This window comes from Empidonax traillii, unplaced genomic scaffold, assembly GCF_003031625.1.
Source record: "Empidonax traillii isolate 1590-97213 ecotype Southwest subspecies unplaced genomic scaffold, ASM303162v1 scaffold898:size721216, whole genome shotgun sequence".
Taxonomy (NCBI): domain Eukaryota; kingdom Metazoa; phylum Chordata; class Aves; order Passeriformes; family Tyrannidae; genus Empidonax; species Empidonax traillii.
Window position 1 is genome coordinate 221,689 of NW_020956091.1, and position 18,255 is coordinate 239,943.

The 18,255-nt window shown below is 43.9% G+C and overlaps 1 protein-coding gene across 2 annotated transcripts in view; it reads left to right on the forward strand.

Moving 5' to 3' along the window:
- The window catches only part of HTR2C (5-hydroxytryptamine receptor 2C), a 63,774-nt gene extending 46,526 nt beyond the window's left edge, over nt 1-17,248 (forward strand). For both annotated transcript variants that reach the window (XM_027902642.1, XM_027902641.1), the window contains 2 exons: nt 8,563-8,763; nt 15,985-17,248. In XM_027902642.1, coding sequence (XP_027758443.1) covers nt 8,563-8,763; nt 15,985-16,814 — 1,031 coding nt within the window. In that variant the 3' untranslated portion in view covers nt 16,815-17,248. The remainder of the gene's footprint in view (nt 1-8,562; nt 8,764-15,984) is intronic.
- Nucleotides 17,249-18,255: the final 1,007 nt, after the last annotated feature.

Consider the following 18,255-nt stretch of genomic DNA (forward strand, 5'->3'; position numbering starts at 1 on the left):
GAAGCACTGCAACAATGCCAAGGTGAAGGCTGCAAGCCTTCTTCCCTCCAAGGCTTAATGCAGAGACATCCCCAGGCCGTGATTCTGTGCATACTCCCCGCAGAGACTGTCGATGAAACACGAGCCTTTAACACTGGAAGTGGAACAGAGCACAGCAGGGGCGCTCTGCTCACACACCCAAGTCCTGCGGGTGTCTGGGCTGTCCAGGAAAGCCTCCTGTGCTGCTGGAGAGAAATGAGCTTTCCTGGCAGGCACCAGGCTATCCAGTTTATCAGCCAGTAAAGCTTCCAGACCTAGTCTTGCTGCTGAAATTATTTTTTCAGACCTGTAAAAGGAGCCTCCCGGGTTCCCGTGGTATGGCAAACGAGGAAACATCTAACAGGGGGAAGAAGTGGGGAAGGACAGCTGGGTAATGGAGGTTGATTTCAGACTTGGAGATATTGTGCTGGAAGATAGAGGCTACTGAAATATTATTTTTCAAGTATTCTGGAAGATTTGAGAAAAGCTCAAGCGGTTAAGTAATGTGGTCTAGTTTTGCTGCACTTGTTTGCTTTCTCTCATTTCCACATCCTATTCCTCAGTTAAAAGACAGTTAACAGCAAAAATCCCCTTAAGTGTTAGTCTGGGTCACACCACACTAATCCAAGTGGATAATTGTACATTTCTGGGTACAAACTGGCCATGATTTGCATACTTGCACGGCTCAGCACGTTGTTTCTAAAGAGTGTAGAACTAATTGGCAATAGATGCATTTTCTAAGTTGCTATTAGAGTTGTTCATTTAAATATCTGTATCTTGTTTACATACTGGAAGAATTCTCCTCCACTCCTTTTTCAGGGGATGTCAGTGATTTTTCACTGTGCTGCCTTTTAATCGGGGCAGGTTGCACGTGCACAGATTACCATGCTGGGTTGGCACAGGGGGGGCATCAAACTCCTGAAGAAGTGCTGCTTGCTCACATGTTCAGAGATGTCCTTGGGATTGCTGCTCATGTAACAGTGTTCATTAGCAAAGCATCCCCTTGAGAAAGCCACTGAAGCTGCTGTTCTGTCACCTTTCAGACTCCCACAGTGAAAATTTCCAGTGTTAGGAACCCCAGTCTGACGTTTCTGCTGCGATGAAAAGTGTGTCCCTTCCTGGTCAGGAGTGGTTTGGGCAGCAATGCTTTGTGAGTGGGAGATGTGCATCTAAGGTATGCAGTGACAGGAGGACAGTGGACGGCCCTCAAGGATGAGGGCCAGAATTTTTAGGCTTCTTAGCAACCCCCAAATAATTGCTTTTCACAGAGGGTCCTGTGGAGCACCCTCACACTGGCATTTCTACCTGTGTAGTCACAGACAACCAGAGATGCACTTTGTTTCAGAGGAAGCTAAATAGGGAATGTGCTTTGCATCCCCTGCTGTGAGAAATACCAGAAATGGAAATAAACATCTGCAGGCACGACCAAAATATAGCTCATTTCCCTTGGCTGAAGTGGTTTCTTGCCCTTACTAGTTCCACCAACTGCCTGTACTGGCTTCTGACCTCTTCAGACAAGCAAACTGTGACTCACAGTGGCACCAAGTGCAGCCAGACCATTAACCCACTGTCCCTAATAAATCAGCAGTGCTGATTCACTGCACTACTTTGATATCAATTCACCAAAGCACTTGAGGATGGATTGCACTTTGCTTTGGCACAGGACTGGTGCAGGTGTAGAGATGTGCTGAACAAGGCTCAAAACAATGAGAAAATGGGGAAACAGAGCTGACAGGACATGCCAGGTGTAGCAGACTAACCAGATTCCTGAAAACATCTGCATCTGTCTGCTCAGAGCTAGCACTGGTGATTTGCAGAAGTTGGTTTAGAGTAAATCAGTGAATTCTGATGAAATCAGTCATTTTCCTGGAATACTGAGTACAGCCATTGGCCAGTTAAGGATGACAGACCTGTGTTCCCTGAATATGGAACCCTTTATATCAAATGAAGGAAATCCTTATCATATCTCCCTCTGAAATCAGACATTTTATCAGAATTCAGAGGCCAGTTTGTTCAGCTGCATTGCCAGGAGGGAGCCTGAGCTGAGAAAGAGGATTAATCCCAGGTAGGCTCCCAGACAGCTGTCAGGATAGCACAGGCATCTGAATTGCCACTGAGTTATGCTGAAATGAAACCAAATACCTAAAAAAAAAAAAAAAAAGCCTTCTGTATGTTTTTTTTTTTTTGTCCTCTCACTAGCCCAGAGCCAGTCCTAGGATCAAGGCATGGTCTACACTTACAAACTCTGGGTTCGGGCAGATATAATTGAATAATGCCACATCACTTTAGGTTCTGAATTTTAGTTTTCTTTACATGATCTGTATGTTTTGGCAGCAATATATTGCGATAATGGATCTTTTTCAGTTTCATCAGAGCTAGGGAAAAAACACCTGTTATTGTCACACGTCTGGGCACTTTGTTATGAAACAGTTTTTTGGAAAATATTTATATGTTTACATTTAGAAGGAATTAGTGTGAGGTCTGTGTTTGCTCATGGACTTTCTTTCCAGTGGGGTGTTCCTTCAACTGCTGTTTTATTAGTTTTTTTAAATAACTGGTGAAAGCTGATCCTTAACCTGCATGAAGGAAATTAAAGAGGAGGCCACTGTCCTGCTGACAGACAGATCATCAGTAAAAAGAAAATGTTTAGTGATGTGAATATTTTATTGGACTGTGGTTTCATTTAGATAAAGTATTATGAAGAACTTGTATCTCAGAATTGTGTGAAGAGATCATATCTCTGTTGGAATTAAAATGCTGAAAGGAGCCCTTTAGAAGAACTTGGTGATACAATTCAATTAATTGTACCACTGCTCCCTTGCCTGCCCATATCCCTCAATATAAAAATTCCAGATGCACCTACAGATGCTAAAGCTGTGAGCAGAGAACATTACTGAGCCTAGAAAATTTTCCTCTGGCTTCAAATATAATTTTAGTCTCCACCAGTAAAGGAAAAGACGAATGTAACATACGGATTCATGGAATGACAGATCGCACCAGAATAATTTTGTATTTCTCCAACAGAAGAGGTGTTGCCTTTGGGATGCCAACAGGGTTCCCTGTGTTTTTCTTTTAGCAAATGTCCCATTTTATTAAAAGCAGGGCCTTTTGAGTGTAGTATGTTAAAAGCTGGCTCCTTGCATTTAAAATATTACTTAAATGATATTCAAGCAACCTTTCCCTAGATCAGATAATTATATCTGTTCTAGCTTTACACTTCCTTCTTTCTTACGCTTCCTGTCAAGGCTGCAAGTCATTACAATACTGGATAGATGGGGTTGCACCAAAGCAAAGCAGCATCTGCTGCTCACAGAGGTTTGAGCCAAGCGTGGGATGCCTGCAGGGGTCTCTCCAACACTGTCTGGACACAGGGAAACCTTTTCTTACTTGGTGGTCTCTTCCATCCTCTTAGCCATCCTGTCTCCTGAGAGCCCACCCTCAAGCCTCTGGGGACCCTCAAGCCTTTCTGATCGTGCAGCATTCAAGAATTCAAGTCCTTCTCTAAAAGTCATCATCATTCTTTGTGTGTATATTATGTCTCTGTGCTTGGCTGTGCTAGAATATGTTCTATTTAAGGGATTCAGATGGCATTAGGACAGCCTTTTTTTTTTTTTTTTTCCACTAGAAAATGCAGGCTAGAAACTTAAACTCAATTACTCATGTAACCCAGTGTCTAGAAGTTCAATATGTCGGGAAAAAAACATTTAATTCCACCCTTATAGATGATAAAATCAAACAGCAGTTTTGGCAGTGCTGCCCTTGAGACCAGCTGTTCCTCTAGCCAGGAGGCTGCACGTGCCTGGGCCCTTCTGTGGATGTAATGACAACCACTGAGGACTGCAGGGGGTCAAGCAAGACATTCTGTACTTCTTGGGCACGGTGGAGTTTTTCAGCACCCTTGGCTGTGTGGCTCTCAGGGTGACACAGAGGTCTCTGAGTCATTTATCTGTGTAAATCTGAAGAAAATAAACCAGCAGAGAGGAGATAACATAGCCTGAAAGACCACATCAGTAAGCAGAAAGCTAAGAAATTCTTTACTTCCTAGATAAGAGAGAGAGAGAATAATTTAAATTCTTTCGTTCCCTTGGGAATAATGCCATGCAGTAATGTTAAAACTGTATGTAATTGCTTTCTATTTTTGTAAGGCCTGTGGCTGCTATGAAAGTTTAAAGTGAGCACTGGAAATTCTGGTTGGTATAAAATGCTTCAGTTGCATCAGTGGTGGAGTGGTGGTAAAAAGACTTTCAGCAGTGGGCAAGGTTAGGCTTTGTTCCACAGCACACAACAGGGTTTTTGAAACCTTTGCCAAATTCATATTCATGGTTAGGAAAGAGACGATTGATGCAGCTTACTGTAAGTTTCCCATTAATAACTCCTGAAGCTACAGGGATAAATTTTACATAATTCTTTGCTTTATTGTAGTGTAAGCAGGTATTTTGTTGCTATTACTCCAGATTTGTCCTAGGTTTTACACTACATGTTCCCAGGAGATACACTGGAGCAGATTGCATTATAGTACTTAATTTGTACAAGCAAAGACATTTTTTTTCCCAGTTCATTCTCCTACAATCTGCAGTAATTTGATATAATTGATTTTGATTCCATTGGTGTGGTTTAGATTATTCAGCCATCTCCTGCCACAGTGTCTGGTAGTTTTGCCTCTCGTGCAGCGAAGAGCACAACACCATAATAAGGGTGTTAGGCAACCCTTTTTACCCACACACATAAAACCTCTGACAGAAGAGATCCAATTTCATAGCTGCCACCTTTCCTGATGGGAAGCACAAAAACTGGAAGGAGCTCTTATCCGACAGGAAATTATCCACAGGCAGAGGAGCTCTGTGACTTCGCCAAAACGCCTCTGAGTTTCTGTATTTTGTTGCCAGCACTTTGTGTTCACCTCAGCTCTTCAGTGACACGCAGGAACTGTGGTTTGCCTTTCCATCCCGGGGCAGGAGATGAAATCCATTCAGGCACCAGGACTCCTGGTTAAATATGAGTGTTTGTTCCATGTGTCCTGTGAAGAACTCAGATTCCAGGAGGTGCTGCTCAGCGTTGGAGGCTGAAGCAATATTCTGCAGAAGTTTCCTGCCTGGATTTTATACACTGTGTTTTTATTCTGACCAGAGCCAGAAGCCAACACTGATCTAAAAGTAATATCTTTGCTATATGCTTTTCTCTGTGAATTTCTCCAGTGTGAACTTCTGGCTTTCACAAAATGTCTGGAGGCAAAAAAAACCTGCAGTTTGATTACACACTGGGTAAAGAAATACAAACTTTTGTTCTGATCTGCTGGATTCATTTAATTCCCCTCAGCACTCTCCTATCTGGCCTACCAGACAGTGCATTAAATATATGATTTTAAGATTATTTCGAGGTACAAAAATCAGAGTTTCTTACAAAGAATCTGGGTTTTGTTTACCCATTGTTTCATTCTTTCTGGAGTCAAATTTGGACTGAAATGCATAATTTCTGTTGGAAATGCAATTGATACATCTTAGAAGTGCTGGGGTCCAAGAATTCACTTCACTCAGTCATCTGCTCTTCTAAATATATGATAATTGCTACTCTTTGTATATGAAATGAGAGAAAATAGAACAAATTAGAGAACTGTTACATTCTGCAGATAGAGTGTTTCTAAGGATAAGATTGCTTTAAAGATATAACATCATTAACAGAGTATTTTTTAATCCTTGTTTGCATCTTGGCACAGTCACAGGGCACATTTCCTATGTTTTGTAGATTTATTCAAAACAGAATTAGAATAAATCTGTTTTTCCTTTTTTTTTACAAATTACTGGCTTTGTAGGCTGTGTAGGTGTTTTACAAATGCAAGTGCCATGCTTACTTAAAAATAATTACTTTTGGAAATAGAGTATATATTGTGCCCTTCCTATCAAGGTATAGTGATGTGTTACAGGCTACAAATTTCCCGAGTGACATTTTATTGTTGCAGATCATTTTAGGAAACTTCTTGGGAAAGTAAAATGTCTCCTCCTATAACTGGCTTCAGCGAGAAGCATAGCAGAGTGCCCTGGGACAGTAAAAACTAAAAGGATTCGGCTTCAGGAGAGCTCTCATACCACCTTTATCTTCAAAAACATCCTGGCAGATTGCCTGGGCAGTGGCTCTGGGCAGTGTTACTTGGATCTGCTGGTTCCTGCAGTGCCAGGGCTGTCAGCAGGTGATACCTCCTCGCCTCATACCTTGGGCAGGAATATTTACTGTGGCTTTTGCTCCTCCTGGATACTTGGTTGCAGTGCTGTGCCTAGTTCACATCAATGGCAGGAGTTGTTCCAGGGGGGCATGGGAAGTGTTTGGGTAGCTCGAAATTCATCATTCAATAATGCTGAAAAGGTGGTTGCTGTAGAAACCTCTCCCAGGCCTGGGAAATGTCAGGAATAAGATCGTACCCCCTGCAGTGCCGTAGATCAGATGGGAGATGCTCCCACGCACGGGAAGCCTGGAGGCCTGGCATCTCCTTCTGGAGACACTGGAGATTTCCTGCCTGTGTGTCTGATGTGGGGAGTGGCCATCCATGTCACTGCTCCCCTGGTGCAGAGGCTGCTGCAGGGGGATGATCCCCCCACAGGCATTCCCAGGGATCTCCTCCTCCATCAGGACACGCTCAGGGGCTTTGTGCTCGTGGCTCGTTTCAGCCTGGAGCAGAAAGCTGGCTCTGGCAACTCAGAGGAGAAGTAGTGAGGTATAAAATGTGCTGATTGTACTTCAGCAGGGGCTGGCAGCAAAAGCCTGGGGCTGTGCAGGGAGTAGGGCTGCCACTTGTAGGATTTCAGACTTGTCCTTCCCTAGGGCATTCGCTGAGGCATCATTAAAGACCCAGCAAACCTGAGGTGTGCTGAAGTGGAGCTCTGAGCTCAGCTGCAGGCTGATGGCAATGATGTCCTAAGCTATTGCAAAGTGTGAACATGATCAGGAGGCGAAGCTTGATTGTAGTGTCATAAAGGGGCTGAGTCATAATTTAACCAAGCTCAGTTCATTTGTACAGCAGAGGTGCCTTTTAAATAAAGATGCTCCAGCCACAAAGTACTTCTCTTCAATAGGGACCTCCTAAATGATTATGGATTTCAGTCCACTTACAGTCCTTTTAGTAGCAGTCCTTTAGTAGTAGTGGTGCAAACTTGCTGAAATGAATGGCTTATCTCCCCAGAGCTGGGGTCTTGTGTGGGTTTGGTGAGTACTTAGCACCTCATCTGTGGGTTTTCTACTGGTAAAATGAACTAATGTGTCCATCTGGTTCCGTTGTGCTTTTTGTGAAAGGTTCCTGAGCTTCTCTGGGACATTTCATAATCATTTACTCTGGTTCAGTTCATCTCAGGCTTCTGCATGAAGGTATCCTGGGTCTCTCTTGGCTGGGTAATTTGTTTCAAAATATGATTTCTGAGACTAATGTTTCATCTTTTCCGTTCAAGATCAGTGGGATGGAGCTGCACCATTCTTAATATAACATTGATTCTGCAGAGTGATGATTCTGATCCTTGGGGTAAACTTCAAGATTGCTTTAGATATCCACGTTCTGAATGAAGACACAAGAGTATCTCATTATTCAACTATTATGAAGTCTCTCATGTTTTCAGCTGCTGGAGATACTCCTGATTTGTTTTCATAAGAGGCCCAGAGCTTGACAGGGCTCTGCTATCGATCTCACACAATCCATTCTGGGCAGTGACATGGGGGTATCATTCACAAATCAATTTTTTTTTCTGAGTTTTAATTTAAATGTCACTGCCCCTTGTGGATCTTGCTGGGTAACTTTTACTCCCAAGCTGTACTTCTAGCACTGAATAAAGAGTTTAGTAGGTGCAGGCACCCAGATGAGCTGCATGCCAGCTGCTGTCAGACGTAGCTCTCTACTCCCTTCTGTTTGGTTCCACACTTGTTTCTGTAAAGAATAATCCTCTGCTCTGTCTGCCTTCAAAACAGTTTTCAAATTTCAGCCACTGGATCCCAGCTGCTGTGTAAGGAGGGGACTGTTCCTCTGTTAAGGCACGCTGCCTGGGGAGAAAAGGTGGAGTGGTGTCGCTCAGCTGTGTTAGGCTGTGCACAAAAACTGCCTTTCTCCTCAGCAGACAAGACCTGCAGATTGAGGGAGCTTTGGAAAGGATCTGAGAGAAGTTAATGCCACAAAGAGCTTTGCTATCCACGAAAAGAGTGTGGTGAGGCAGCTACAAAGGAATGTAAGATTTGATTTTCTAAAGATACGGCGGAAAGGTTATGAGAGGGGAAAACAGAGCTGACGTGGCATTGCCCTTTTAGGTACTGCTCACAGAAATCAGATCTGGGAGAACTGGACGTGGGTTTATGAAGTGTCCAGAGCCAGGGACTGCCTGTGGAGATGTCCTGTGAGAGGTTTCTTGTCCCCTCCTCGTGCACGTGCCCCTTACTGGTGTCGCAAACCCCAACGGTTTCTCAGAACTGACGTCCTGGCCCTCCCTCCTCCCCCCCCCCCCCCCCCCCCCCCCCCCCCAAAATCATCTCCTTTTCTTTTTTTTTCCTTTCATTTCTTTTCTCTCTATGTTTCAGATTATGCTTGGCCTTTGCCTAAACAGTTGTGCCCTATATGGATTTCCCTAGATGTGCTCTTTTCAACTGCATCTATTATGCATCTCTGTGCCATCTCTCTTGATCGGTACGTAGCAATACGCAATCCCATTGAGCACAGCCGCTTCAATTCCCGCACCAAGGCCATTATGAAAATTGCTGCAGTTTGGACCATATCCATAGGTAAGCAATGCGGCTCACGATCTTAAACTGTGTCGGAATGAATGATAGTGTTACTCCAATTTTCGTTCAGGGTGTGGGTTTTTTTGGTGGTTTGTTCTTTTTTTTTTTTTTTTAAGAGGATGCTCAAATTAGTTTACCTGGCCTGCATGCCCGACTATAATAACTGATTAAGGGGAAAATAGAAGCCTTTCCTTGCAGCTGGTCAGTGACCAAAGCAAGCTGTCATTTTTCAGAGCACCAGCACCACCACCCCTTCCCATGCTGGAGCACTTACTGCTGTGCACGTATCAATATGCCGATAACAGCAGTAAGGCAGACAAATGGTGCTATAAAACTGCTGTGTAAACAAAGCAGAAAACAGCATTAGCAGAGGCTCTGGGAGGAAAAACCCCAACCGGCACAAACGGCTCGGCTGCACTGCGGTGGCTGCAGTTAAACTCTCTCGAGTTGTGGTAATGGTTTAAGTGGAGCAGCACGGAATTGAAGGCAGGCTATCAGCAAGGTATTTACTGCTCTTGCACAGCCTTTATAGCCTATACTGTGCTCTGCCACAGCTGGATTGCTGCTGGTACTGAGCTAGCAAGTTTGAAATCATAGTAAATGAGGAGCAGACAGAAAGGGAAGACACGTTCGTGGCACTCTGATAAAAAGCGATAAATAAAGCAGCAGTAAAATAGGGAGAAAAGGCAAAATGATACCAAGATGGCTCTGTAGTATCAGGAATTACGAGAAGAGACACAGTTTTTTCAGAACCCTTTCAATGTGCTTTAGGAAGGAGACATTTGAGGCAGGGTCAGAATTGCATGACCGTTTCCATCTGTTGTATTGCCTTCTGTGCTTGAATAAAATGCAATCTTACGAAGATTTAACATTTAATTTTTATCTTGTAAAGCGTTCCTCGCTTTCAGTGCTGTACTGCAAGGAAGATCATGTTTCAGGTGCTTGAATTTCTCTTGAGTTTTTGCCTGCTTTAGGAGTGGAATAGGAGACTGGATGTATGGGTGCTGCAGGGAGCATTTTAGAGGAAGCTTGTCTTGGAAAAAGGCTATGCAAAAAAGCAAAAAAATATCAGGGGAAATATATGATCTCTCCTCACGTATATAACAAGAATATCTATTAAAAACAAATTTTCATGTGCCACAGTCCTGCTTCATTTCCTCTAGGTAATACAATCCACAGTGAAATTGGATTGGGTTTAATCAAGTCATTTAAGATATTTTTTTTTTTAAATGATTATTCTTTTAAACTTTCTCTTTAAACTCTCTGTACTGCCTATTTGGCATGGGAAGGAGAGCTGCTGAATTCAGCACATGAGCTGAGAACAACTTCACATGTGGGGTGCTTGGGCTCGATTTTCACGGACTGTCCACAATCAGCACAGAATTTGTGCCCCACGTGAGGCAGAGGGGGCAGCTGACAGACAGCCCCCCCCAGCAGAGATGCATAAATCCATCAGCAGCATTAAGTAGCACATTGCAAAACCTCATCACTAAGGCTCCTGTTTCCATTTTTGGAGCCAACTTGCATGGCACTTTTCTCGCGTGGGCACACAGTTTGTCAGCCCTCAACAAGGACGTTGCAGTTGGTCCCCAGCACCCAGAAGTCTTCAGGAAGAAGCTGTGAGCAGTTGCTCAGTGAGGTGTCTGCAGTGCACAAAGCTTTCAGCACTTCCCTCCCCAGGCTGGGGAGACACCTTGCAGCTGTACCCGTGTGCCCTCCTGTGTTGGGATCACAGCTGGGAGGATGTAAACCACATCTGGGCTTTGTTTAGGTTTTGTTGGCTCTCTTTGATGCAGACAAGCTGGCCCAGGAGAGTCTTTGGCTGCAATCCTTTTTTTTTGAAGGTACAGGCAGAATCAATATTCCTCTGAGAGTCTGTTCAGGGCACTGAAGCGTGGTTGGATTTCCACCTTCCCCAGTGCATATGATAGGGTTCACTCATTTACTCAGGCTTTCTCCATGAGGTTGCATTAAATGGAGAAAGTCCTCTTGGTATGTATCTGTCCTATTTTAGTGTAACTATATTTACTTCATAAATGAATTTAGAAATGGGACAGACACAGCAATAAACCGAGCATGGAATGAAAGAGAACTTACCCAAAGTGTGTTGTTGCTGTTTTCCAGCTCCTAACTAGGAAAGGCCTGATGAAATCCTGTGCTATTTTCAAGAGGATGAAATAGGTTAAGTAAATCCTCGCTTCAATATTAAGTATCACAAAAGAATTTGTGCGCTTCTGTATGTGATTAAGGAGCAAATTCAAAGCAGCACTTAAGTGCAGCATGGTCAGTTTGCACATCCCAAACACTGCCTCAGCTGAAGAGACTTGTAAATGCATTCCATGTAAAGAATCCTGAATTCAGTTTCTGAATCAGAATTCAGAATAAGAAGGGAAAAGCATGTAATTTATCTTAATTTGGTAGCTTTTGCGTTCCATTTTTCTGAAACGTTAATGCTGACAGCAAAATATAAAAGAGGTTCTTTGCTCATTGAGCAACAAATTTGGCAAGTTGCACAAGCCTAAACCTATGATTAGGTTTTTAAGTAGGGGAACATAACAGAGTCCTCTGGTCTGTTGACAATTTCTTTATGAATGGGTCTTTTCCAAGTCCTCTGTGTTCCAGATTTAAGCACATCACAGCCAGTTGTCCTGTGCTTTAGCAAATGTAACTTGAGCAAGACTTTTGTGCTCAGTTAGAGAAAAAGTGGGTGCTGTGGAGGGCTGGGCTTGTAAAAAAGAGTTTTGTGACAGATAGCACTCTGCTGAGGTTGGAAATAGAAACGTAGGCAACAGAAATATCCTCACAATTGAAAATCAGTTTTAGGCGTGAGCCTCCTGGCAGAGTCTTGGCGTTGTTTCAAGGTTTCAGACTTTGCGTAGTTTCAAAGTTTTCACAATTGACAGGTGGTGCACACCATGTCATGCAGAGGAAAGCGTTACCTGGGTATTATCGAAATAAACGAAATATCCCTCTGGAAACGTGAATGAAAGAACTTCATTGATGTGGAGGTGCACACATATTGCCTCTGATATAAAAATAAGTAAACCATTTTAATTCTGAGGCTTCTTGTGCTCCAGCCATATGCCTGCTAGCACAGGAGAGTTTTTCCTCTGCTTCCCAGGAAGTTCAAGGTTTGGTCATTTACTAGAGAGTGTGGAAATTACCCATGCTACCAATTTTCCAGCTCACAGTTTTACATCCTTAGTTACAATGTAAATTCAATGTACTTGATAAATGGCTGAGATACGGCCATCCTTTAAATTCTGCTCTTTGTATCAGTGCCATAAGCAGACCCCACATGTCTTCTTGTGTGTATTTGAAAACGTTTTCCTTCTTCCTCTGACTCATTATTAATATTGTAATTCTGATTTCAGGTAGGTATGGAGGGGTTTGTGTATGTAATAAAATATTAATGTTTAAAAAGAAATTTATATCCCCATTTACCTTTCATACTACTTCATTGTTTTATTGAGGAGATCTATTTATAGAAGTATGAAAGACATGTGCTGCAAGGATCAGTGAATGCTTATCTCAGATTAAGTGATCTCATGTCTAACAATGTTTTGTTTCTGGCCTGGGTGTTCTGTCACACAGCTGAGCAGCCTCAAGCATGAAAGCTGTCCTAATGATGTCCTTAAAGAGCCTCCAGGTACAAATTAAACCTTCCCCTGCCTCACTGGAGATAATCCTCAGTTTGAGGAACGTGCTTGGAGTGGCACCACTGATCTAAAAGGAGTTGTAGTCTCCTCACAGACTGGAAGCAGGTTGTGATGGAGGTAAAGGGTGACTGGAGTACCTCACATAGCCACCCTCAGGTCATGGTTTCAGAGCATGTTTAGGGCTGTGATTTGCATTTCTGCCCATCCTTGTGTCTTTGGGATCAGTGAGTTTCTCAGCAAGGCATTTCCATGGCACTCGTGCTGATGGGACGTGTTTGCTCCTGAGTTCCCCGACGGGCAGCAGCTGCTCCTGAGGGACTGCATTTTGGGACAGGAGCACACACTCAGGGATGGCTCTGCAGGCTTCAGGCCCTGCTTAGCATACAAACCTTTGGACATGTTTCATGGCAAAAAAGGCAAAACCACTGCTAATGAAGAAGGCAACAAAGGGAAGGTCAAAATGTGTTCCTGGGGCTTAGCTCAAACCTTTCTGCCTGTGTTCAAATGCACCATTGGGAAGATTTGGCTGAGCAAACCAAGAGAAGTGATTTAGCAAAATGGAAGGGCAGGGGGGGAAGTAATTTATTTCCTCTGTTGTATATTGTTTTTTGCTGGTTTTCCATCTGGGTTGTTCAGCGCTCTCCCAAGGCTTCAGTAAAGGTCAACAGCTTGTTCAGGCACAGTCAGTAATGACATTAATCTGTTTGCAGTTGTGCTTGCTGTGGGCAGGGAGATCCTTCAAAGTTCAGCCCCTTTATATTTGACTTTAAACCAGTACAAGGCTGGCACTGTTGCTTTATTAGAATAGTTACATAAAACAAGAATTAATCCAGCCCTGAAGGTGCCTTGTTGCAACATCAGCAATGAAAGACATTGGTGGTTTTGAACACTTCAGAAACCCTTGTTCTTTGATTTTCGTCTGAAGAGCTTTGCTTCCTGACCCCAGTACCTTTTTTTTTACACAGTGCAAGACAGGAGGCTATTGGGGTTTACTACTCCCTGGCTGAATCAGAGAAACCTGCAGGCCCTTTGTGAGACACTTCTGTTAAGAAACCAAACAGATTTGTTTTAGTTTAAATATAAGGTTTATTTTTGGTTTATATTTGTTTAAATATGAGGCTAAAGATATGGATTTGAACACGCAGCGTTTACCAATGTTCTTGGGTTTGCAGTGTAGACTGCATTTGTGGCACTTGTTTGGCACACAGATTTCTTTCTGCTTTTTAATTTTAAACAATTTGTAAATGCCAGGAGGATGGCAGTGAGGTCCAAAGTCCACCTGCATCAGCAGATCCCTATTTTCTTTAGTGAGGTGGCTGTCCCTGGAGGAAATATCTTCTTGTAGGAGAATGGAAATTGTTCCCTTTCTTAGTGGAAATAGCCATCAAAGACCACATCTCTTCAGTAATCTCTATAATCTCTATCAGTCTCATGGGCTTTCATTGCAGAAAACAAGGTATTAAACACAAAACCAGTATTGTTTTTCATTTAAGTCTAAATCCTGGGAATGACAATTTGGACTTTTTAGCCATCTTTTTCTCTGCAGCAAGCTAATACATGTTTTACAAGCCCGTGTTTCTAGTCATTTGGGGTTTGTTTTATTAATTGAAAATCTGTGAAGAGCATCTGTTACTCTGTGTCCACAGCATCATCTCAGCCCCATTTGGTGAATCAGTTCTGCTGGCTTAAGGACATCTTTAAAGCTGACAAGAAGCAGTTAGGACAACAGTTGTAATTGGATTTGTAATCCAGGGGATCTCTCTCTGTCTTGCTTCCTGATGCTCTGTCAGACAGAAACTAAAAGAGGGGAGAGGATGAAAAAAATCACGTCCATTTTCTCTGGTGTGGTGAAAGGGGATATCCTGCTCAAGCTGCTGCCTGGCAGAAGGTGCACAGAGCTCCCAGTCTGGAGTGTAGCAGGGACCTGGTTGATGACTCGCTGGCTGGTGGTGGTTGTTGTCTCTTTTCGCTGGGGCAAAACCAGTTGTTCTGGGCACTGCTCAAATATCAAACAAGAGGACCAAAATTTGCTCTGAAGAGCCAAGTGGGATAGGCAATAGGCTTGCAAAACTTTCACATGGCAGGCTTTTGGAGCAGCGCTGCCTCTCTTGGGGAATTCGCTGCCAGCTTAGTTAGAAAGTTATTTGACGCAACTGGAAAAAGTATTCGAGGCTGGAGACCTCAGCTCACTAAATCAGCCTGAATGTTGATGAAGAGCGTGTCAGGAAAAAGCTCATCAAGTGCTCTGGGGCTGAGAGCTGCACAGAAGAAAGGCTGTGGACAGCAGTGGCTTCAGAGCCTGAGCAGACGCTCACCCTCGCTGGCGTAGCAAGTTTGGCACTCTCTGACCAACCGACCTTAGTTCTTAAGTTATGAACATCTAAAACTGCTTTGTTAGCACTGTGGGTTGCTTGAGTCAAGTGAAGCTGGATGCCTCCTCCATACTGTTCCAACAGCTGAGCTCAGGTCAGGCATTCATGCCCACCCATGCCCAGGCACCGTGGAATGCTTGATGGTGAGCACAGCACGGGCTGACCAAAGTACCCTGACTGAAAGAGGGACCAGGGTGGGAGCTGTGTCTGCAAGCAGGTATTGTTGCATTTGAGATTGTGACAGCAGCATTTTTTCCATAATCCCCCATGAAGGAAGCTCCTCTGAGGTGTCTGAGACCTTCCACACTTCCTTCTCACTAACTGGGGGGGGTGTAGAGTTCGTTCTTGTTGCCAAAGGTGTTTTCAGTCTCAGTTCCCTTTCAGGCTCAACTGTGCAGTGGATCAGTGATAAATCATGTATTAAAGAATGAGTTACAAAGGAGAAGTGTGAGGTGAAAGGCAGCACTGGAGATGAGGGCACTGCTGCCCATTCAGCAGTGCTGGATGCTGGCTGATAGCCGAATCAAAGTGTGTTGGCAGCTTCTCTGAGAGCATCTTTCTTCCTACTGCTGCTTTCTTCCTACTGCCTGTCATCAATGCTGAGGTATCTCATGCTCATGCAGAGTTTTAGGCTGCCATCAGTGCTCTTGATCTGTATATCCATCATATCCCAGAATCAGGTTATTCTTCCCAAATGTGCCTTATGGGTGTCACATAAATGCCACTCTATGTGTGAAGATATCCCAAAGCCTCATCTCATTTCCCTTGGCTAAAGCAATAACAGTAAACTAAATGATGTCTACTTCATGAATGAACCTTTATTCATTTTGGAGTATTTCAAAGGGTAGGTGTTATAGAGGGCACTAAAGCATAAAATTATCCATGCAAATACAGTCCCTGTGCAATGCCATTGGCTTAATTCAGATTTCATCTTTGTGTAGAGACTGCTTCACCAGTAACCAACTCCCACCATTTCTCAAATATCCGTGGTTTGATGGAGCAAAGGCATTAAAATGATGCCTTTAATGATGGAGAGTCAAGGGCTTGATGGGATGAAGGGTTTTGCAGTCACTGCTTTAGGCAGTGTGGTCTGAATGCATGCAGGGCCTGCATCACCTCTGCTGCCTCTTTGGAGCCCTGTCCATCCATCCACCCAGGTAACAGTCTCTTTTTTGGTTCCATTTCTCTAGGGATATCCATGCCTATTCCGGTCATCGGTTTGCAGGATGACTCCAGGGTGTTTGTAAACGGGACCTGCGTCCTCAACGACGAGAACTTCGTCCTCATTGGGTCCTTCATGGCTTTCTTCATCCCTCTCATCATCATGGTGATCACCTACTGCCTGACCGTGCAGGTGCTGCAGAGACAGGCAACAGTGTTCATGTGTGGGGAGGTGCCCAAGCAGAGGAGGAGCAGCGTGAACTGCCTCAAGAAGGAAAACAACGCAGAGAACATTTCGATGCTCCACAACCACGAGGGGGCATCTCACTTGAACTCCCCCGTAAACAAGGAGGCAGTGCTGTTCAGGAAAGGAACTATGCAGTCCATCAACAACGAGCGAAGAGCCTCCAAGGTCCTGGGCATCGTCTTCTTTTTGTTCCTCATCATGTGGTGCCCGTTCTTCATCACCAACGTCATGTCAGTCCTCTGCAAGGAAGCCTGCGACAAAGACCTCTTGAGCGAACTCCTTGACGTGTTTGTTTGGGTGGGGTATGTCTGCTCCGGGGTCAATCCCCTGGTGTACACACTCTTCAACAAAACCTATCGCAGGGCTTTTTCCAATTACATCCGCTGCCAGTACAAGACCAGCAAAAAGTCAGCGCTGCGGCAGAACCAGTGTCTGAACGTCGCTTCGACAGCTCTGTACGGGAAAGACCTGACTTTAACGAGTTACCGCAACGGCAACGAGTTCAACAGCATGGAACTGGAGGCTGAGGAGGGCCTGGAACTGCAACCAGGGACTTCAGAGCTCTCCATAAACAGCTGTAATGTTGTAAGCGAGAGAGTGAGCTGCGTGTAAAGGTGACTCACGCAGCCTTTTGCTACGGTGTGTCTGTAGCCAAAATACAGTGTGTACAAATTTAAGGACAATGTAAATATTGCATTCTGAACAAAGCTTTTTTTTTTTTTTTTTTTTAAAGAAAAAAAAAAGGAGTTGTCTTTCCAGTCCAGTACTTAAAATCATATATATTAATATACTGCAGTGAAGTTTAAGGTTCTATATTTACTGTTAATAATAGGTCAGAACTATTAGTTACTCTGCATATGTCATGGACAAAATGTTTGAATTCTTCTTCCAGTGCATGAACAAAAATGCTGAATATTTATCTCAGGTGGAATTTGCTGGAGTCCAGAATGGCACGTTAATAGTTATATATCAAATACATGCTATTAGACTTGGTCAGTATAACTTTCTTTTTCAAGTTGACAGTAAATATATACTTTAAATCCTCACCCCTATTTGTGCCGTGTAAAGACTTTACAGAAACCTGGCAGAAAGACATCACAAAAGCGTAGTGGCCGTGCAGGCACCTGGCCAGACATGTCCTGTGGCTTGCTGCCATATACTGGGTCAATCTTCAACTTCAGGGGTCCTCTGTTAAATTTTGAGTCCCTCTCCAATCCTGCTGTTTTATTTCCATTGCACAGGAGGCTCTGGCTCCCCTAGGGAAGGTAGGGAATGCAGTTCTGCTGTGGTTTTGCAGTCCTGGCTGGGATCACTTGCAGCCTTGGAGAAGAAGCATGAGAGACAAAGTTATCTGTTTCAGCCATTCTATAAATGGGAGGCCTCAGATTCATAAGAAGCCCTCCTTTGGTCTTACAGAAAGCCATGAGGTCTGGGATGGAGCAGGCTGTGCTCAGTGCACTGCCTTCACTCACTGCTGGAGGATCAGGGGCTTTGGCTGATCTGGAGAAGAGCACTCTGACTTTGGCCTTCTAGGATCTCACATCTAGCTATTCTTTAGCTTGTTTAGCATTTACTTTTATTTTTTTCAGCATCCTGGTGCTGGTGGTAGATCACTGCTTTGGATGTAGAGCAGAAGCTGCTCTGTGAGTGGTGCTGGCCAGGGCCAAGCTGTGAGGAGCAGGATGGGCCTTGCTGGGGGATGCTGGGGGAGAGGCACAAGTGAAAGTCCCTGCTCCTGCCTCAGGAAGGGGAGGGCAGAGCTGAGCAGAGCATGTGACTGGAATCATTTGCTGGTGACATGGTTCAAAAGCAAATGGCGGCCAGGGACAGGAAGGAAGCAGACCTGGAACTATTCTACAGGGAATATTAATCTGGATTAATTTTAAAATTTGATATATTCCATTTTACTCCCAAAGTAAATTACAGTCTGTCATATTAACACCACTTATACCTTTAATGAAAGCATCCACACTGGGATGGAATGCAGTTTAAGTAATCTGCTTTTAATACACACCAGGTACAATTTGGATTGCTTTTCCTCTGCATTCAGGTA